Source organism: Tympanuchus pallidicinctus, unplaced genomic scaffold, assembly GCF_026119805.1.
Source record: "Tympanuchus pallidicinctus isolate F22 unplaced genomic scaffold, pur_lepc_1.0 scaffold1, whole genome shotgun sequence".
Lineage (NCBI taxonomy): Eukaryota > Metazoa > Chordata > Aves > Galliformes > Phasianidae > Tympanuchus > Tympanuchus pallidicinctus.
The window spans coordinates 41,613,116-41,635,594 of record NW_026294618.1 but is presented as its reverse complement, the minus strand read 5'-3'; the positions used below and the strand labels follow the sequence as shown (position 1 = coordinate 41,635,594).

Sequence of the window (22,479 nt, the reverse complement as noted above, 5' to 3'; positions counted from 1 at the left end):
CTTCTGTGCATTAATAGCTGGCAGGTCTGTCTCCTTCAATCTATTGACTGAACTCTATCTCCTCTGGACATAAAGTGATCACCAGGACAAATTTATGGCTAGCACATGTATTGACACAGCACCAATGGCTTTAACTGTGTTCTCGTTTGGAATTAAATGCCTGAGGATTGCATGCAAACAGATGCACAAGTCATAAAACGAGGACAGCGCCGAGGGCACAGAATCTCTCCAGTACATTCCAAAGAGAGATGCTGCAGGTGAAGAAGAGGAAAACTGCATTTTTATTTGCAAACCGGTAGCTTCCGACAATTTAACCCAAGACGGCAGTGCAGAAGATGACTTTCTGTGCTGTGAAAGCCGAGGGGTTTGCTCGTCGATGCTGGATTTCTTTTCTCCTTTCGTGCAGGCACCGAGCCGGCAGAAATAAAGCCGCGAGCGTTCCAAAACACAAAAGTTTGGGAGGCGGCAGGGCCGCCGGCTCTGCCCACCCCACAGCCCGCGGGGACGCCCCGGCCCCCAGCACGGCGGTACCGCGGCACGTCCCGCCTCCTTCCGCCACCCGCCCCGCGCAGCCCCCAGCGCCCGAGGGCAGCGCCGAAAGCCCCGAGGGGAACCCCGCGGCCGCGCCGGGCAGCCCCGCAGCCCCCCGGGGCGGGCGGGAGGCGCCTGCGCGCTACGGCCGCTCGCTGCCGGCCCCGGGCTGGCGCCTACCGCAGCCCGCCGGCGGCTGCTGCCTATTTTAGTCACAGCGGCGGCGGGGGGCCGCGGCGGGACTCGGGGCCGGGCGGGGGCTGCCGGCACCGGGAGCCGCGGGGAGCGGAGCGACCGCACCGTCCCGTCCGTCACGCACCGTCCATTCAGCCGGGAAACTTTGCCGGAGGCGCCCGGCAGGGGGCACGGGGACAGGTAAGCGGCCGCGACGTGGTGCGGTGCCGGGGGGCGGTGGGAGGGAACGGGGCGAGGTGTCGCGGAGAGGAACGGGAGCTCGGGGTGGCCGCGGCAGCAGGGCTCGCGGTGCGGTGGGGAAGTGCGCTTCTCCCCGAAGTCCTCGCCCTGTGCGCGCTTCGGGCTGCGGCCGCGCTTCCGCAGAAGTGCGCTTCGTGGCCCCGCCGGCTGCGCCCTGAGCTGCCCCTGCGCTGCCCCCGGGCGGGGCACGCGGCCCTTGGGCTCGCCCGTACCTCGCTGACCGTAGGCATCTGCCTCTTTCCACCGCCGGCAAATGGAAGAACAAATGAGCCCTGAAATTAAGATCTGTTTCTATCCGTGCGGTTGTTTCTTCGCGAAGAAACAGCTACAAGTGATAGAAAACACTTCTTTTCCCGAAGCTTTTATATTTTTCCAAACATATTTCCAAAGCGTGGCATTGCCGGGCAAGTACTTTGCGTAGCGAACTGCTCGCAGCGCTGAATCACAGAGCACGGGGTGGTGATACAGCGATGTGGTGATGAAATCTGCCCCCCAGCAGTCGGGCTCCCTGCCCCGCTCTCGATAATGGCACTGACAGTGGGTGACTGCAGGTAAACACTCCCTCGCTGCCCGCAGCGAAATTAGGAACGGTTGCAGCATCTGTGGGGCTGACGCTGTTCAGGCTTCACACAAAGTTCAGCACTGTGCTGGTCAGTGAAGGAGCTGAAAATTTCACTTGAGTACTTTTAAGAAAATGCCTTGCCTGCAAAATGGCAAGAAATAGAGAGGATAGGTGTTAAAAAAGAAGGAAATGTGGAGCAGGTGAATGTTGTGGCAAGAAAATGGTTTATAATGAAAGTTGAGAACAAAGTTCATGAAGGATTCAAGAATAGACTTGTTGGCTGAACTGCATTTCATCGTTGCATACAGCATGCAGCCTCTTCAGAAATGAAATTTTCTTTTAACCTTTAGTGTGTTATGCTGCCCTGCAGAATTGAGCTGTGGTCAGTGTCCCAGTACCTGTAAGAGGTCTGTGCCTCTGCTGCTGCTCTGTTACTCTGTGATGCCCCATTCCTGGAGGCATTCAAGGCCAGGCTGGATGTGGCTCTGGGCAGCCTGGTCTAGTGGTTGGCAACCCTGCATATAGCAGAGGGGTTGAAACTAGATGACCATTGTGGCCCTTTTCCACCCAGGCCATTCTATGATGTTATGACACTCCGAGTGCTGCCTCTGGCAGGTGGGAGACCAGTGAAAGCGGTGCTGAACCCGAGCTCAGTGCCTGCCACTGTGCTGTGCTGCTGGGCACGTAGGGCTGTGTGATACTGTCCCAACAGAGGGTACTTCTAACCCTGAGCCTTCCATTAAGGCTAAATGACATCAGCAGCCCCACTGGGGCAGCCTCGCTGCCTGGTGCTCCCTCTGCTTTACGTGCAGTGCTCTGTGACTCAGCATGCTGTATGTCTGGATTCATAGCTGATGGCACTGCCCCTCCCCATCTAGTTCCATGTCCAGGTGTGGCACCAAACCCAGTGCTTATGTCTGCTGGGAGGTGAGGTTTGTGTTCTATTGTGCTGTGGTGTGGCCAGATACAGAGGTGTTCAGTCCAAAGGCACAGCTGCATGCAGCCGCTCACACCGAGTCTGTAGTTCATTGATACAGTTCTACAGCATCTGTGAAACAGGCACTGTAGCTGTTTTTTCTGCTATTAACTTAAAAGTTGAACTGTGGAAAAGCTTAAATTTGTGCTTCACTTTGCTGTAAGTTGCTCCGGGAGAGGTGCAGGTTGGATATTAGGAAAAATATTTTCCTGGAGAATGTTGAGGCAGTGGCAGAGACTGCACAGGGAAGTGGGTGAATCACTGTCCCTGGAGGTGTTCAGGAAAGGTGGAAAGGGACGTGGTTACAGGGCATGGTGGAGGTGGGCTGGTGGTTGGACTGGGTGATCTTGGTGATCTTTTCCAGCCTTACCGAGTCTGTGATTCTATGACTTACCGTAAAACACAACACAACTCAATTACCACTTGCCTAGTCCTGCTCAGCATATAAATATGATGCAACTGCATGATCCATAGTTAACAATTAAAAAAACATTACAACTGTCCTTCCATACTGTCCTTCCATTTTGTATTTCCTAGGAGCAGAAGACCTTAAAAAATAATAATAAAAAAATAAAAATAAAAAAAGAAGGTGAGGGCGGTGGGGACTATTTGGCACAAATACCACGTGCTCAACTTTCCTCAGTTCTGATTCAAATTGGTGGAAAATCTGTCATTTTTTTCATGTCAGCCACCGCCTAGAGGAACAGTAGATAACATCTCCAGCACTGGCTGTGCAGTCATGGAGGATTGTGTTGTGTGCTTTACAGTGATAAATGAGCAGTCGTCCGAGTACTGTAATCTGTGTATAGTAGGCTGGTCTTTAAATATTTAAAGACTAAATAATAGCAGCTTTGCTGTATGCAGTGGTGCTAATGAACCTTAAACTATTCTGTGATGCTGTGGCCTTTCCTTCTCGTTCACTGTCCTCCCATCCCTCCCCCCATTCCCAGCTTTTTTCCACTTCTTAAAAAGATCAGGAGGGATTTGAGCAGATTGTAAGCAGAACCCAGACTTCCCAGCTGCAGCTGAATGAAATGAAGCCCTGCTGAGAGACTCTGCCCTGCTCTGGCTGCAGTGGGAAGGCAAGGCCAGTCCCAGGCTACTGGTGAGGTGTTGGCCTGAGCCATGCCAGCCCTGCATGTGGGAAAGCTAACTGAAGGTCACTTCTGGTGACAGTTTTGACTATGGGAGCACAACCAGAGCAGAGTCCAATGCCTGGCTGGTGCTTACTCTTCAGAGTGACCCAGAGGGAACTAAAATTTTTTCACCCAGAGGGTGGTGACACACTGGAACAGGTTGCCCAAGGAGGTTGTGGATGCCCCATCCCTGGATGCATTCAAGGCCAGGCTGGATGTGGCTCTGGGCAGCCTGGTCTGGTGGTTAGTGACCCTGCACATAGCAGGAGGTTGAAACTAGATGTGGCCCTTTTCACCCAGGCCATTCTATGATTCTATGAAATGCCACCAGTGCTTGAAGGCACCCCAGCTGCTTGTTTTGATCTGGAAGATGTGACACTGCTGAAACATGGGTGAGACACTGAGCCCAAGGGAATGCAGATCCAGCTTCACACTCCCATGGGGAGGCCAGAATGCATCACAGCAACTCATACAGGTGTCCACTTCCTGCTCTGTCTGCTGGAGCTGTGATGTAGTGCAGGGAGAGCCATGCAGTGGCTCTGTGCTGCGATGAAGGTGCTTGCCTGGAAGCAGGTTCCTCAGGTGTGGATGCCACGCGTGTGCGTATCACCTTGAAGTATTCACTGGAAAGAGACCCTGTTCTTTGGAAAGCATTGGTAGGAGGGGATTCTGTCTCCACATGGCTGAAACTTTCTGCTGTAAGATCTGCATGGAGAATAATTTTAGAGACCTGTCTGCGTTCAGTGTTTTCTGTTGTCTGAAGCAGCAATGCTTAAAAGGCTGGAGCACATCTCCTATAAAGGCAGGCTGAGGGAGCTGGGCTTGTTCAGCCTGGAGAAGAGAAGGCTCTGGGGAGACCTCGTTGCGGTCTTCCAGTATTTAAAGGAAGATCATAAACTGAAGAAGACCAACATTTTACACTGTCTGATAGTAATAGGACAAAGGGGAATGGTTTTAAACTAAAGAAGAAGAAATTCATGTAAGATCTTAGGAGGAAATTCTTTATTCCTTCTTTATTCCAAAGGTGGTGAGGTGCTGGCTCAGCTGCCCAGAGAAGCTGTGATGCTTCATCCCCAGAGGTTTTCATGGCCAGGTTGCACAGGGCCCTGGGCAGCTGAGCTGAGGGGTGGTGTCTATCTATCTGTTAGTAAGTTGGAATGTGATGATCTTTAAGGTCCCTTCCAACCCAAACCATGCTGTGCTTCTGTGATTTCATTAAGAAATGAAATCATACACAGCTGTGCAGCTTGTTAAAACTTGCCATATGCTTTGTGCATGTAACTTTCTTATATTAAGTAACTTAAAACAAAAGTCCAAAAGACATCATTGCGGTCATCCAGTCTGACTTTGTATAGAATGGAAAAATGGAATCATAGCAAATATCAATTTATTTTTTAGTAACAGCATACCCAGATTTATTTTGCATATCATACAGAATCCTGACTTAATTCCCAGCAAAGGGAATTTTTGAAGTAATTACACTAGTTACCTTTGCTGTCTATGCTTGCATGTCTTTGTAATCTGAATATATCTAGTTTTATAATGACTGATTATCCTGGTACTTTTGTCTTTTGGATCAGTGAGTCCTCTTCTTCCCCAGTCTCCTTCCTCCTCGTTCTGCTTCCTAGATGGAAGCTATGGGTTGTGATGAAGTCACTGTTGCTCTCTCTACATTGTACAGGCGGCATTTTCTTGGGAAAACAGTTTTCCTGCATTATAGTGACATTCCTTTCTCTAGGATAGAGCCCCACAAAGTGCAAAGTAAGCTAGGACCTGAGCTTGTGGAATTAGCTGCTGTCTTAATTGCTGCATGCATGCTTTGAGCCTGGAGTGGTTTCAGGGGCTGTTTATCTCTAGAAATAGTGTGTTCGCCCATACTTGCCTTAAGGTGCCTGGCCTTACCTATCTGTAAGTGCATGGTTCCTGTGTTCTGTATGAGTTAGGCAACGCACTGTCATCCAGGGCTTGGCCATCTCAGTCCCTTTGGGTGCCTAACCCTGAGGGAGCAACTGCTGAAGTAAGAGAGCTTGGGGAAAGTGTACTGCTTAAACAGCCATTAAGAGAAACGTGTATTGGTAGTAGAGTAGTTTCCAGAAACCTCATGGAAATGGAAGAAAGGAATTCATTAATAGACCTGCTGAACAAAACACTATTGCATTATGTTTGAGAAAGTACTTAATAAAATTAAAGAGCAGCTTCTCTTCATGTGGCTAAAGGGTGGGCAGACAGAATGAGACATCCTAGCCCGGATGGGGTTCTTGGGGTCACCCGTTGGATGCAGAGGCTGTGGGACCCCAGCTGTGGGATCCCTCGCTCCCTTCTGCATGCCTGGAGCAGTAAGTGCCAGGCTAGCCTGCACGTAGATGGCTAAACCAGTGGGACAGAGTTGCTAAATGCAGCATAATCTCACTGTGAGTGTACAAGCATGGGCACTGGAGCATCTTCCTCATGGTGGCAGAGCTGTAGTAATGCTGATCAGCAGGCTGACTACAAGCTCAGCGTGGACGGTTGCAGCTCTTGTCAAATTCTGTAGTGTGATGTCCTGAGGGCTACCTGCCTGAATATGAACAGTAAAGTAGCTAAGGAATAGAGTATTCCATCTGGATAGTTTTATTTTTGACTTAATTAAAAAGACCAAAGAGAATAATGCTTGTGGCCTCAAGGCTGGTTTTGTTTCTGAGGAGAGGGGAGTGGGTGTTCAGAAATTATTGTGTTTCAAACACAGTAATTAATATTTCTCATGATTAGCTTTAAGTCATCAATGGCAAAAATGAGGTGAAGTATGCCTTTCTTAAATAAATTACAATTTACCTATTTGGTGATTCTCTGTGGGAGTGCTGCAGTGAGTGGAGAAAAGGCCCGTTTGGGTAGGTCATACAGTGTGCATGCAAATAACAACACAAATTCATTCTGATTTGTCTATTTTAATATTCTGCTCATCTGAAGTTTTCAGTTGCTGGCTAGCATTTATATCAAAGATTATAGCTGAGATATCCCCTTCATTGCCTGAAGCTGCAGCAAACCTATTAATTTTATCACTGTCTGATGACAGCTTAGCTCTTTCAGAAAAGCTGTGGGTTGTTCTAAGTCCGTGCTGCTGAATGTCTCTTGCATCTCCAATCTGGGCTGATTTTTCTCCATGCCTCGGAAAGACTTGCAGTGAGGTGAAATTCCCCAAAATGGTTTGGTAATCCTACCTGTGCTCATGGGATGCATCCTCTTTCTGGAGTAGGAGATCTTGCTGGGGCATCTGTGTCTCCAGCAGCCATCAAGTCTGTGTTGTTCTGAACCTGGTAGACACGTGGTGGGGGCTGTAGCAAGACTTGGGAACGTGTGCATGAGGTGCAATTTCTTTTCCTTAGTAGGGGAAAGAGTAGGTAGGATTGGACATGTACTTGGGGAAGGTGCACTTCTCCAAATTCTCCCCCTAGGTTTGCAGTAGATTAATGGTTTAATTATAATGACTGGCCTGAAGCCCTCAAAATTGTAAATTCTGGAGTTATAGCAACTATAAAGAAAAATGAGAATGGCTTTATCAAGTATTAAATACCAATTCAAATTTAAAACTGTTTCTGCTCCAATCCACCCATACTATCCTCTCTGTTCAAGTTAATGCTTCTTAAGAAAAACTGACAAAAATGTGGCTTGCAAATCAAGAATACTTTCTTGATTAAAACAAGTGAACCCTCTCTTTTTGTCTGTAGTTCAGCTGCTGCAAGCATGGCCACAGCCCTGAGAAACCATCACCATCAAGCAGTGTTCTTCAGTGCTTTCGGAAGGTTGTTTGGGCTGTGCAACTCAAGCAGGGAGTGTTGGTTGATGAGAATCTCAGCGTTCACCAGCAATGTGAGCTTTGCAGCCAGAAAGCCAGCTGTATCCTGGGCTGCATCACAAGTGGGGCTGTCAGCAGGGAGAGGGAGGTGCACTGCTCTGCTCTCATGAGGCTCCACCTGCATCCAGGGCAGGGGCCTCCAGCACAGCAAAGATGTGAAGCTATTAGAGCAGGTCAAGAGGAGGACAAAGATGATCAAAGCACCTCTCTTATGAAGACAGGCTTTCTTATGAAGAAAGGGTTGAGGTTGTTCAGTATGGAGAAGAGAAGGTTCTGGGGAGGCCTTACAGCAGTCTTCCAGTACTTAAAGGGGGGCTTCAGGAAAGCTGGAGAGGGACTCTGTATTGGGGAGTGCATTGATAGGACAAAGGGTAATGGCTTCAAACAGAAAGAGGGAAGAGTTTTGTTAGATATTAGGAGGAAATTCTTTACTGAGAGGCGATGAGGCACTGGCACAGTTGCCCAGAGGAGCTGTGGGTGCTGCATCCCTGGAGAGACTCAAGGCCAGGTTGGATGAGGCCCTGGGCAGCTGAACTGGGGGGTGGCAGCCCTGCCCATGGCAAGGGTACAGAACTAGATGGCCCTTAAGGTCTCTCCCGACCCAACCCAAACCATTATGTGATTCTGTGATTCTATAAAGCAGTTCAGGAGGGTGCCATGCTGGTGAGGCCGTCTTCTGTGTGAATGCTTGCCCCACATCACACTCATTTCCTCCTCTCTGAAGGAAAGGAGATCCTCTACAGCAGATGTTATCATTGTGCAAAATTTAAATAAATGTGAATTTTACATAGGGTGGTTTTGGAAGATATGTTCCATTCAAAAAATACTTAGAAGCACAGGGCATTTGTGGAGTGGGGTCTTCGGCTTTGTGTGTGATGGCCATCTGTCTGTGTTCTGCTAGCATGCTGTTCTTTCAAATTTGCTTTGACCCATCTTGTCACGAACAGATGTTTTACAGCAATGCTCCGTGATGTAGTGCAGGTAGCCTGTGAATGCTGTAAGAGGTTTGGAAATTGTACATAAATTTTGTGAAATTATTGCAATGTCATGCAACTTTACATGATCAAAGATGTTGGAAATGGAAAGGAGGTTACAGTACAGATCCACAGCATTTTATTTGTGTTATGCATACAGTTCCCATGTAACATCTCAGTCAGAATCCCATTCAAAACACTGTATCTTACTTTTTATTGAACTATCAGGGATACATTGTAATGCAGAAAAGAATAGCATTTTTAACATTTTACAGTGCTAACCAATGAAATTATGAGGCTCATGGCATGAAATGATATAAAGTAGAACATTTGACTGTTATTAAACTGTTCTATAAATGCCTTTTGAGAAGTATTTTGAATTATGACTTGCTTCACATTCAGATGTCCCGGTCTGTTTAAAGCTACTTTTAAATTTTGTCCTTGTAGGAGAAAAGTACATCTCCTGCAATGCTCAGGTCTCCCATACTGTGATGTTTGGGGATGTCGTTTGTTGTCTCCAGGGACAAAGCAGCTTTGCTGAACTCATGAATGGTAACAGAAAGGCAAAGAGGAGAAAGCAAAGTGGTTTGACAGAAATGCGGAGTGACATGGAGGAAGTGAGCAAGGGACAAAAGTTTGTCATCTTTTTTTTGGTTCCCAAACAAGGAAAGGCATTAGATGAGACTCTCAGGTGACAGGTTCAGGACCAGCAAACGCAACCATTTCCTCAGCAGTTAGGCTGCAGAAAGACTTGTCACGGGATCTTCTGGATATCATGTACATATTACATGGATTCAGTGGCAACTTGATAGCTCCTGCGTGCTTTGTGTGCACAAAACCGCAGTCTTCAACAGGATGAGTATTGAGGTTTGATCCTGGAATCAGAGGGATGTAAGGGAAATTGGATGATTGTAATGCAGTCTGTGGTTTTAGACAATAAAAGCTTTGATCGTGTTTAATTGATGCAAATCACTTTATAAGTAATTCATCTTTTCTTCACTTGTCCAGATCAGATAAAACTACAGAATGACATGGCTAAAGTCAAGACAGCGCATGAACTGATGAGAAACAGCATTGCCTTCTGAGAACATTAGCTTCCTATTTTCTGGAAATCCTAAGTGCGACTTTACTACCAAAAGAGACCCTGCTATTACGTGATCATTGAACAGTTTGCAAGAATGGAAAAGCAAAGGACTCCACTGGCTGTATCACATCAATAACAATATCAAAAATTCAGCTGAATCAAAAAATGAGTCCAGCCATGGGCGAAAATGCAAGTTTTTGGGAGAGCTTGATATATGCGCATCCTACGTGTGTCACCTGGAAGCAAGAGGCAGAGGGTTCTATCTACCACCTAGCTAGTATTCTCTTTGTTGTTGGCTTCATGGGTGGAAGTGGATTCTTTGGGCTTCTCTATGTCTTCAGTTTGCTTGGATTAGGCTTCCTCTGCTCTTCTGTTTGGGCTTGGCTGGATGTCTGTGCTGCTGATATATTCTCCTGGAATTTTATACTGTTTGCTATATGCTTTGTACAATTCATTTATGTTACCTACCAAGTTCGGAGTGTTTCCTTTGACAAAGAATTCCAGGAGCTCTACAGTGCTCTCTTCCAGCCTCTAGGAATTTCCTTAACTGTCTACAGGAAGATTGTTTTGTGCTGTGATGCAGAAGTGGTTACCCTGGAGAAGGAGCACTGTTATGCTATGCAGGGCAAAACACCTATTGACAAACTGTCTTTGCTTGTATCAGGCAGGTTTGTATCAGTTTGCTCAGACTTGCTCACTGCAAGTGTCTTCCCATCCCTTTCTTGAAAATGAAAGCAAAAAATTGCCTCATTTGTGTATTGTTTGTTCATTTTCCAGTACAGTAGATTAAATATTAATGTGGGTAATATAAATATTAATAGGCTAAATACACTTGTCTAGAACAACACTAATGTAGAAACACTAAGCACAAAATCTGTAATAGCCTGAAGAAAAGGATTTAAAATCATCTTTTTCCAGAGCACTGTATCACAGCACTTAACAGGTTAGGTACGTAGAGGGAACAGGCATGTACCTCAGTCTTAGGCTGTCTTTTGCTATCTATTGCTCAGCTGATGAACACAGCATCTTTCTTATTTTCTTGTACTGTTCAATATAATCTGAAGCAGGACTAACTAACTGTAGTTAAGAAACTGAATATGCAGAGGTAAATGGTCTAATGGAGTATGCTGACTCTGCTATAGACTGTATTTGGAAGAAGGGAGGTAATAAGGAAGAGAATAAGGTCTCACAGCATGCTTCCGTTGCGATGAGATATAGTTAAGCCCTATCCAGAACTCACATAACTGACCCTACAGTTACTGCATGCTGTGGCCTTTTGTTAGACTCTGAGACAATAAATCCCAGCTGCTTGAACTCCCTGCTCACTGGATGCCCTTTTTAACAACCTTTGCTGATGCTTTCCTGAAAGGAAATACTTGCTTATGTACTGCATGCAGAGTGGTCCTGGGCCACCAGGTATATGAGATACATAGAGATGATGGCTATGGTCTGAGTTTGATGGGGCACTTTGTAGGTGCACTTCGGCAGCTCCATGATGGAATCTGTGAGCTGCTTGGAGCTCATTCCGTACTATTGACAATGAACAATATGGACCTTAAGTAGTTAGCCTTACAGCAACCCAGGTTTGGAGCATTCTTTGTGGCTGTCAAGAAAGTACCTTGTGGAGGTTGCTTTTGCACAGTCATACTGAGAGAGAGATGTCCATCTTTTTTTATGCACAGCCATGCAATAACCATGCAGGGAGGTCCTGCTGTGCTCCTTCAGGCATTGTAGGGCTGCTGTTTGTGCTTTTGCAAGTGCAAAATAGATGTGAAATGGAGATTCCTGCAACTTGCTTTGAGGTTCAAGCAAACATTTCCTGCCCATCAAACTTACATAGAATTTTTTAAAAGGAAAGTGTTCAAAGAAAGATTTTCTTCCGCACCTGCAGAAGGTCACAGCATTCAGACAGACATCCTACCTCCATTCTGTCTTCTGCCTCCAGAGGCAGTCTTGTGGCAGTGTAATTTGTGTCCAGGACAAGGAGAGCCCTGCTCAATGCATGGCATGGGGACCTTCTGCCTTGCACTCAGTCTTTGCCACTTGATTCCCTGTAAACTGTATGTTTGCTATACCTAAAGCATACACTTATGGCTTCCAAGGGAAGGAGACAGCTGGTGTGTGTGCACTGGTCTTTCACCTCGTTAGCACACACTAGCATTTCATGAGCAAGCTTGTATGTTGCTGCACAGAACTGCCTCAGAGAGAATAGTGTGTGAGCTGAGTATGGCCTGGAATTATGGCTGCACAATTGTCTAGTATTCTTCTGCAACTAGTCTGATCCAATTGGGTTCAAAAAGTGTAATGCAGTTAATACAGAGTCAGCAAGTGGTTGTTTTTTCATGCTATCAAAGCTATAATTAAACTCTTCACCTAATAGAAGGAACATCTTGTTGCAGTTGTTGCTGTTGTACACATAATACTAACAAATTAACATATCTTATCTTGGTAGGATCAGAGTGACGGTTGATGGGGAGTTTCTGCATTATATTTTTCCTCTTCAATTTCTGGATTCTCCTGAATGGGATTCACTGAGACCCACAGAAGAGGGAATTTTCCAGGTAAAAGTGGAGGGTTTGTTTTTTTTGAGCAGAGAAAACTGTTCAAACACTAAGTGGTTTAGAAATAACTTCATTTACCTGTGGGTGATGTTTGTGAAATCAAACATCTGGCATTCTGTTGTCTTGGGGAGAGATGCCCATTGGACTGGTCATGCGGTTTGTATCTTTTTTTCCTGTTTGTATCCTGTTAGCACAAACAAGTGTTTCCTAAAAGCTGATCCAAGAGGTAAACTCTTGTTTGCATTTGTTGGCTGTGCTAAAATAGCTAAAATACCTGAGATACCACATCCACGGGAGGTGGGGAGAAGATGCTTTACCCACTGGAGGTGAAATTCAGAGCATGCTGGCTGCAGTACTGTGTGATATGGGGGCACAGTGAGGGGCATGGTGTCCTCCCAGCCCATCACTTGTGAGCCCCTGCACTGCTGTCAGTTAGCTGGCTGCAGAGTGATAAGTTGGTCACACCTCACGAGGGCCTTTGTAGAGAGATTTTCAGACCTGCTTTGCCAGTGTGGGCTGCTGAGGGCAAAGCAGGGCTGCACATCCTGCTTCAGCTGCCGTGCACAGCACGGGTGGGCTCGTCCTGCTCACTGTTGCCCGCAGGTACAGCCTCGTTTGTCCCCACCCTGTCAACCTTCTCATTTGCCTTTTGCAGCCTCGCACAAATGGATTAAGTGGCTTTAGCTGCAGCAAATACACAGACATAATAATTAGCTGATCTTAATTTTCTGTTCTCTAGGTAACGCTTACAGCAGAGACAGATTGTCGGTATGTGACCTGGAGGAGAAAGAAGCTGTACTTGCTGTTTGCTAAGCATCGTTTCATCTCACGCCTGTTCTCAATTTTAATCGGGAGCGACATCGCCGAAAAACTGTACGCCCTGAATGACAGGGTGCACGTGGGGAAGGGCTTTAGGTACGACATCCGCTTGCCCAACTTGTACCACACTTCTCTTCCTGAGACACCCCCAGTGCCACCCCCGCGCCGCCTGCAGAGGAGGTCCTTGGCGCGTCCACGGCCAGGTGTCCCCAATTGCAGCTCCCCCAGGAAGCAGTAGCATGGGGATGTACTCCCAGCGCTGACAGGGGAAGTACCTGAGTGTAGAGATGAAGTGGAAGGAGGCTCAGTAACACCAAATTTGACTGAAGTGCCACTTACTTTAGCTGGAGTAGCTTGAATTCTTTCTGTAGAGCCAGCTGGTTGGCTTGTGCATTTTGATTTCTCGTGCAATATGTTTTGTTTCTGTTGATTCTTCTGTTGAACTTCTTACTTTGGGAGGAAAAGAAATGATAATAGGCTGGGTTTTATTGTAATTGTGGCAGCCTCTGTGTAGTGTTTATTAAAAAAAAAAAGAAACCAAAAAACAACACAAAACCAACCAACTCTAACCACAGTATTTGTGATTATACTTTCTCTAAATTACTTGCTGTAATAAAATACACAGTTCTACATTAATGCAAACAACCAAGCGGTCTTTAAAACACAGCAACCTGTTTATAACAAATTATAACTGAATTGTTGCCATGTGAGCCTTGTTCCAATTAACATGAACAATCTTACAGAAAAAGCAACTAGTTATATTGTTCTTCTTTTTGAAGAACTGAAAGAGTTTGAAGTGCTCAAATTCTTCTAACAAACAAAACAACAAATGTTGTCCCATGGGTGATCGCTTTCTCTCAGGCTATTCTAAAAGGGCATTATGTGAAAACAAGCATCAGTGTAATTGCTGGCATTGGAAAAGTAAAGCAGTTAATTGCTAGGGACATGATTGTGCAGTGTTTCTAATAGAATGTAATCCTACAGGACCTGGACTTCCAGGTTGTAAGTGCCATTCATGACATGTACAATAAATACTGTTTATCAATCAACAGTCAAACCATGGGAGTTTGTTTTACAGTATCCTTTCTAGCCAGATTTGTCAGGAAGAAATTAAGAAACAGCTGCAGCAACAAGAACAATTTTGAGTTGAAGCATTCTCTCTTAGCTTCCAGAGTCACATCTCTGTGCCTATGAAATTCTTGATTTAAAATATATTTTCTTTCTAAATCTATGGTGTTTTAGTAAAATAAGGGAGCATCAGATTAAGGTTAAGTGGGAGAAAGTGGGTTCTGAACCTTGAGGTCACTCTGCCTTTGAAGAGAAGAGTTTGAATGTCTTTTCTAGCTCACCTTCCTGCTGCTATGCTTGATGCATGCCAGTAATCCAAAAATAAGAAGCATTACTATTTTATGAGTCTGTATTGCTGCTTGATAGATCTCGAGGTAGATCACTTTTTTAATATTTAAAATAAAAAATTGCTGTGCAGCTGGTAGGACAACTGCTGTGTATTTGTGTGTGTGCAGGTACGTGTTTGAGTTCAGATCCTGAAGGCTGAAGGGCTTAGAACAATGCTGCAACCTTGTGCTTGAAAAGTAATCGGGCAGTGTGTATACAACAAATCTGTTAGAAGGGGTCTGAAACAGCATCTGTGTGCATGGCCTTCAGTGTATAAGAATGCTGCCCACATTCTCCTTTTAGCTTTAGGCCCCTTCCTCAGAGAGAGAAATCTGCCAGGCATAAATAGGAGAGCATGTAATGCAATAATCCCTAAATCTTGCTAACAACCCTGCACATTATGTATTCTGTGTTTGTTACTGTAAAACCGCTGTCATTTCCTTGGTGAAAAGAGAATTGTTAAAATGTGAGAGGAGAATTCACCAACAGCTGCTGAAGGCAGGCTCGGGAAATAACGGAGGCACCAAGTGCCAGAGCTTGGGAACACGCTAGGGGCATGGCTGCACTCCCTGGTTGCTCATTAGGGGACAGTGAAGGGATGAGGCAGCAGGCTGTGTGGTGTGACTCGGAATGATCTCTCCAATGCTGTGCTCAGCATCATGGCTCTGCCTGTAGCAGCAGGTGTTCTCATGTCATACCTTGCAGTCATAACTCTGTAGACATACCAGGGAATCTTGCTGGTTGCCACTCTGTGTGCTGAGGGGCTTTCACATGCTTTTTTTTGATGATTTGAAGTAGCCCCCTGACCTCCCTTTCTGGTGAAATCCCCCAAATTTATCAATTTCTCTTGGTATAAAATGTGTTGGACCAAAATTAAGTTTATACTCATCTTTTTATATGTAACGGTCCACAAACATAGAAAGATTATAGTCTAGAGCCATAAAAAGATTCTAGGCTAAGGCATAATACAAAGCTTATTGCTCTTGTCAGTATTCTTAAATATATGGAATTGTCCCATCCGTATCTAATAGAAAACTTGCCTTAAATAGAGCCAGCATGATCATCTTTAAAATAAGACCAAGGAGTCATGTCCAGCCATTTCTGTTTCAAGTGTGTACATTCTGTTTAAGCTATAGCATAGTGCTTAGAGACCTATTCTGCAGTGATGGGGGGTGCTCCATTACATACTTGAGTATTTTTTTCTTCTTTGTGACTGGCGTGTGCTCTAGTGTCAGTCATCTTTCCAACCACAGCCATTTGTGATGCTTTGGTTGAATTGGTTGCTGTCAGTAATCTCTACTAGGATATGGCTGAGTCAGTATCTGAATATCTGAATAAATGTTCTTGTTTGGCTTTTGGTAGGGTGCTTTGGGGGCTTTGAGTCACCTTCTAAAAATCATTTCCTATTTTTTAGCATGAGTCACGACTAGCAGAACATTTTCACTGTAGAATTCAGGGCATATATCTACAATAAAATATGTACACGTGAAAGGACTGGAAGTGAGACACCAAGCTTTCTCCACCCCTGTTTTTTGAATCTTGACAGTGCTCCTAAAATATACTAGAATACTCTCCGCTATGTGATTCATAAGATTACATTTTTGGAGAACTGCATAATTTACCCTAAGTAAAGAAGTACTCATGCTGATGTCAGTGAACTAATACAATCTTTTGTGATGTCATATCTGCCCAGTCCTAATTTATAGGTTAGTGAACAGTTGGAGCATGATGAAGCTCTGCCTTGAGCGTTACCTGGTTGTGCCTATGTTATTACTCAGGAATAGCTTCAGGGAGGGGATTGAGCTTCTTAATAATTGGTTTAAGTGAAAGGATAATTGCCTTAATGCTACTTTGTGAACTGAGTATGCTATCATGAACCCTCTTCTTGCTCAGCAGACTTTCCTATACTCCCGTTCTGTGTTTTGAATAGTTCCATAATCTTCTGCAGGACGTAGAAATGTCTACATTTCTATGTGTTTACAGGTAAGAGCAGCTGAATCTGGTGCATGTGGTTGTTTGCTTATTCATCTGCATCTGTTCACAGTCCAGAATTTTTAGGATATTGAACGTCGTGCTGGAATCACCCTTCCAGCCTGCAAAAGGGTTCAAATTTCTTATTATTGCACGTGCCAAAAAACTACATAGCTGAGGACAGTCCAAAGAGCCAAAAATAAAATAAAAAAGTGTTCCACTCAGCTTTATAGAGGTCTTATCCAGAAAAGAACTTGTTGATTGTTAGTATGAGATCTTCAAAGCAGGTCTTCCCTATCTGGCAGCCCTGGTGGCTGGTTGGCCACAGTCCTTTGATGGAGCAATGCACGTCTGATAAATGCCTTTAAGAACCATAAGACTGACCCTGAGACTGACCCTGCAGTTCACTGGGTACTACTTGCTTAGCGAGCAGTAGTGTAAAGCACAGGGAACGTATTCTGAGGGATGCTTTTCACTCTAGCATACAATACTCGAAATAACACAATGCCAGAAAAGAATGTACCCCTGAGTACCTTTATAACTAATATACTGTGCAAGGTAAATTGAATGTGCTTAGTGAAAAACAATATTTGATGTCTTTGCCTGTGATAGCAGAAGCTGACTGAAGGCTGAGGAGAGCCAGCCCAGTCCTAAATTTTCAAGAGTTAATTGCCTTGCAGACATGGTAGAGTGATCAAAGGAAACTCAGTAATGCAAATAATTGTTTCAAACTATACACCTGTGTATGACCTCTGCTAGGATAAAGGTAGGAAAGCTGGATACAAGCTTGGGTGAAGTCGTTGTTTCATCAGACCTCTAAAAAGGCATAAATAATGTTGATGAAACATTTCCAGCAAAAAAATAAAAAAGTGCTGAGTATTCAATTATTGCAAGTGATAAATACACTACATATTTTGACTCCATATACATGGAAAATTAAAATACAACGCAGTACTCACATAAACAGGTCTTGCAAACCATCTGTTTTTAAAAATTAAAAAAAATCCATAAGCTAATTAGATAGAAGTGAACTGTTTGAATAGACAAAAGGAAATGAACATCTATTTGCTGAATCCACATTAACAGATTAAATATTTTTTCTTTCTTTTGTTCTTTCTTTCTTTCTAATAACAGAGTACGTATTTGTCTGCCCCAAAGTGTTACTGCATTATTGTCATTTTTTATAATACAAAAAGATAAATACCTTATTAAGCTTGTTTGTTAATCTCTCTTGAAAATACGTACTGGTCTTAAATTAATCATAGAATGGCTTGGGATGAAAAGGACCACAATGATCATCCAGTTTCAACCCCCCTTCTGTGTGCAGGGTTGCCACCCACCAGACCAGGCTGCCCAGAGCCACATCCAGCCTGGCCTTGAATGCCTCCAGGGATGGGGCATCCACAGCCTCCTTGGGCAACCTGTTCCAGTGTGACACCACCCTCTGTGTGAAAAACTTCCTCCTAATATCTAACCTAAACTTTCCCTGTCTCAGTTTAAAACCATTCCCCCTTGTCCTATCACTATCCACCCCTGTAAACAGCCATTCCCCCTCCTGTTTATATGCTCCCTCCAAGTATTGGAAGTTCAGGTTTCCCAAGGGAACACATTCATTTATTTTTGTTCTGTTTGTCCAAATCACATTACCTTTCAGGTAAATTTCTGTAGGTCAGCAGATGTGGTGTTGAAGTTGCCAGAAGTAAATGGCTGAAAAATGAGAAAGGTGGTTAGCAGTGCTTGAATGCCCTGGCATTAATGACCTGGATTACAGTTTTGAGCATATTGTGTGTTAAAACAGTGAAGTGAGTAAGCAAGTAGTTCTTAATAATCCAGATTATTAATACCACCAATCAGAACATAGAGGTGCTGAAGAACTGTTTGCTATCTCACTTCATATTTCACTGTTTACAGTCTGCATCTTGTGTTCTGTGTGGATCAAAAATGTTGACTGAGCTCAGCATGGAAATACCTCCCAGTGCATCACGGTGTGCAGGTGGAGCTCTGTATGTCTTCACTGCTGTGTAAGAGTGAGGCACCAGCAGCACATCCTGTGAGCAGCCAGCTGCTCCTGCCAGCCTGGGGAGCAGATGGAACTGCAGGGAGCACCGCATGGGGACAGGTCTGCAGGGTTCAGGGCCACATCTACCATGACAGCTGGCAAACCCTCCACTGAGGGAGTAGCTTTGCAGGTGGCTCTGCAGCAAAGAGTTTTCACCCAAGTCATCGTTCTGCAAGCCACAAGTGCTGTTAGACATAGCCATCAACTGGGGAGAAGGTGGGGTGTTCCCAAAACCTCCTGGGAGCAGAAGAATCTTATAGCTGCTATTCTGCTTATAGCTGCTATAAGCATATATATATATCTTCTATATATATAGAAGAACCTTATAGCTGCTCTGCTGGATTCCCAGACATTGTCCCATCCACCAGAGCTCCTAATTAAAGGGATCCTTGACGTATTGTGGGGATATCAATATTTCCCCATCACAGGGTTTTTCAGATAAGTGTACTGCAGATGATTGAGAACACAGACACTGGTGTTAGATAAATAAACAAGCACCATAAAATAATGGTGGTAAATAACTATTTTAGCCATGAATCAAGTTTTCACTGTAATCACTAGCAATTCTTACCCAAAAGCCTGGGGGATGTGGTGGTTTTTCAGGAGAAATGTGTAAAGGTCCCTTAGGCTGAGCAAGATGCTGAAGCCAGAAATCCCATTTCATGGCTAAGTGCTCTAAGTGCCACGTGCATGATTGCATGGAAGTGGGCAGCACCATCACATCCTCCACCTTCCTGCTGTAAGCAACTCAGCAGTCAGTGCTCTGAAAAGATACATCTGGGTGCCCACCATTGAGAAGGGAGTGGGCTCTGTGACGCCGGGCAGGCAAATTGCTGCCTGGTTCCAGGGTTCTGTAGGTGTTAGTAAACAATAAGAAGCATACAGGAGAATCCAGATACCTACTACTGGGTTTGGGCTATTGGAGCCCTGTGAGGAGGATGTGGGCAGGTGAGCTGTGGTGTGGCCTTAAAGCCCATTATGCACTCCTCATGTCTGCCCATTTGCATTCTCTTACACTGTGGTAAATGCAGAATGACTTATCCCCTACAAAAAGTGAAGTAATCCAGTCCACGTCTGGCAGGATATACGAGTTTGGTTGTCAGCAATCGGTATGAAATAGCTGCTTGGCTTAAAGTCTGTACTCTGATTGGTTCATGTAAATTAATGTTAAAAGCTTTAAAATTTGTAGTTGTAGCAGATGCTCTATTTTACTATCTATTTTACTATCAGATTTAGCTTAGGAAAAAAATATATATTTTGAATATGAGGCAAAAGTGTCCCATTTTTGTTGGCAGAAAGGTAGGGCTCTCCCAGATGACTTCTGTAAGCAGCTGTCCCATGTGAAGTGAATGGGGAGCACTTCTTGACAGCCGTACAGCTCCATGCTCTGATGTTTACTGGGTCTCTGTAGTCTTTGCAAAGCACACTGTGTTCTTTCAGTACGTATGTCCACACTTTAAAGAATTAATGAGTAGTTACTAGCGCGAAGAAACTACATACGGATGTTCTGAAATCAGATCTGCAATATTTTTATACTGCTTTTTGGGTTTAGTTCTGAAACTGCCTTATACAGCAGCATGTATACTTAAGCCAATATTACATGCAAAAGTAATAATCACATAAATATCTGTCTTCTGTAGTATGCGTCCCTGTTTTTAACCCTATAAAACAGAGGTTGGTTTGTTGCTTTTTTCTTTACAGAACAAGGAGGTACAATAAACATTACTCAGAAGAGTGGTCTTATCTATTCATTGAAACCAGAGGACTGTAACTCTGTGTTTGCCTTTGCTTTCAAAGATTGCTCAGACAGCAGCAAGCCGCAGTGGTGTCAGATAGGGACATGTTTCTGCAGCTGTTTATAAGCTGCAGGACTGAGATCCAGCTTCTGGATCCACACACCATTGCAGCAGAGGAGCTCAGTTGGTGTGGGGCAGCCCCTCCTCTGCAGCTGCTCCATGCTGACTGTACTGTCATGGCTGAGGAAGCAGCTAACGCAGTCGAAAAATTGGGTGTTTACAATCTCCAGGTTTAGGATTACTCTGAGCAAATGCATCAAAAAGTCCTGCATGACATTTGGGCTACAGCAACCTGTTCTGTGCATTTGGACTTAACTTGCGTGTTCCCACTTTGTTTTTTGCTCTTGATATGTCGTTATTAGCATTTATTTCAGCTTACTTTCTTCCCAGGTATGTGTGATCTTTTCCTTCAGTGTATTATTGATTTTGTTCCTACCTTTGTCCTCCTCTCTTTGCATTGGTTTTTGTTTTGCAAAGACAAATCTAACTTAAAGATAGCTGCCTAGTGCCCACCCCCAGTTCTTCTGAGCTCATATGTTTACCTTTTCTTCCCCCGCAGAGCGTGCAGTGTTTTCACTCTCAAATCCTACATGCTTTTCCTGCCACTTGTTTAAGTTCTGCTGCGGGCTTATCTCCTGCCTCCCCCCCAATTCCTCTTTTTTCCTCCTTCCATGACTATTATTGCTATTGTTTGGGGGTTTTTTTTGAGTTCTGCCTGCCTTTCTGGTCATGTTAAACATTTCTCATCTAGTTCTTTTCTTTTTTTTTTGGTATGGAAATAAAATCACAGAATCACAGAATCAGATTACTTACCAATAATAAAAAATATACCAGCAGTCTCCCCCCTCCCCCCCATCCCTCAATCTTCAGAAACAAGCAGACTCCTTTGGGCTTAGCTCCCCACACTGCCCTTAACAAGCTGTGGCAACAGGTGTGCAGTGACCCAGCCTTGTGACATGGGGCGGGGGGGGGGGGGATGTTTATAGCAAGCAGGTCCCTATTTTTTTTCTTTTCTTTCTATCATCACATGATTTAGCCAGCACAGCAGGACCTATGGGTAACTCACAGGTGCAGAAATCATGCCTGTGAGTTCTGTGTGTATCTACAGAAATCCCTCTGAGCACAAGGCAGCACTGCTGTGCCGTGCAGGTGATGGAGCACTGGCAGAGGCTGCCCAGAAACAGGGGGGTCTCCTCCCTGAGATCTTCAGAAGCCACGTGGATGTGGGCCTGGGCACCCTGCTGTGGGTGTCCCTGCTGGAGAAGGGGTTGGGTCGGATGGACCTAGAGGTCCCAGCAGCCTCAGCCACTCTGTGATGCTATGATTTAAAAGACTGGTAGAGAGAAGGCATCTTTTGGCTTGCAGATGCTGAGGAAACTTCCTGAAGCTATAAATGGAAGCGTTTCATAGAACTTGCCATTGTCTCAAAATAACCACATCAGCCTGGCACATCTGGGACCCAGGGTACAGCAGCGAGGTACACAAAGCTGTTGTTCCCTCTTCAGTGAAAACTTTGCCTAAAAAAGGCCATGCAATCAGTGGTGTACACTGGGAAGAGGATGAGCGCTTGCAAAGTGACAAGGAGCTATGTGGCAGCGGCTCAGCACAGCCTCTTGCTGCCCCACGGTTCTAAGCAGAGCCCAGCACCAAGAGTTAGGCTGTGAGGAGCACAGAGCACAGCAGTGGAGACATTTGGAAAAATTTCTTCTCAGAAAGAGTGGTGAGGCAGTGACACAAGCTGCCCATGGGGGTGGTGGAGTCACTGCCTGTGGAGGTGTTCAAGAAAAGGGTAGATGCAGCACTGAGAGAGATGGTCAGTGGGCATGGTGGAGATGGGCTGATGGCTGGACTAAATGATCTTCGGGGTCTTTTCCAACCATAATGATTCTGTGATTCTAAGGGGCAAAATGAGGTGACCTGCAGCCTGGATGACATTTTCTGTGGTGGACCATGACTCTGAGAAATAACTAAATGATGAAAGTATAGGAACTGCCAAAGCTTAGATAGCAAAAACACAGTGGAGGGAAAATCTGCTCTGACAAACAGCTCTGCAAACAACATGCATCACCACGGTTCTCTAACATTGATCTGGCTGTGTGGAGTCAGCCCCTTCATAAATAAACATAGAGCAAACAGTTTTCATGTCTGGCTCCTGTCAGGTTAATTTATGTTTGCGGGATTCAGAGCAGTAGTGCTGTATCCGCATCGACAGGAGGTGAACCCAGCTCCTCACTTCTTCCCAAAAGGAAGCACAGCCCCGTTGAAGTCCTTCACAATTCATAACGCATTTTGGACAAACAGCTCTGGCTCCCAGGCTGCCACAGACTGCGAGTGTGTCCCCGGGGCAG

General features: G+C 45.1%; 1 protein-coding gene across 1 annotated transcript; it reads left to right on the top strand.

The window, feature by feature from the left end:
* Nucleotides 1–721: 721 nt before the first annotated feature.
* On the top strand, nucleotides 722–13,959 carry POPDC3 (popeye domain containing 3). Its single transcript, XM_052696795.1, has 4 exons — nucleotides 722–906; nucleotides 9,455–10,198; nucleotides 11,983–12,091; nucleotides 12,831–13,959. Exons 2-4 carry the CDS (start codon nucleotides 9,696–9,698, stop codon nucleotides 13,146–13,148), a joined length of 930 nt encoding a protein of 309 aa, XP_052552755.1. The 5' UTR covers nucleotides 722–906; nucleotides 9,455–9,695; the 3' UTR covers nucleotides 13,149–13,959.
* Nucleotides 13,960–22,479: the final 8,520 nt, after the last annotated feature.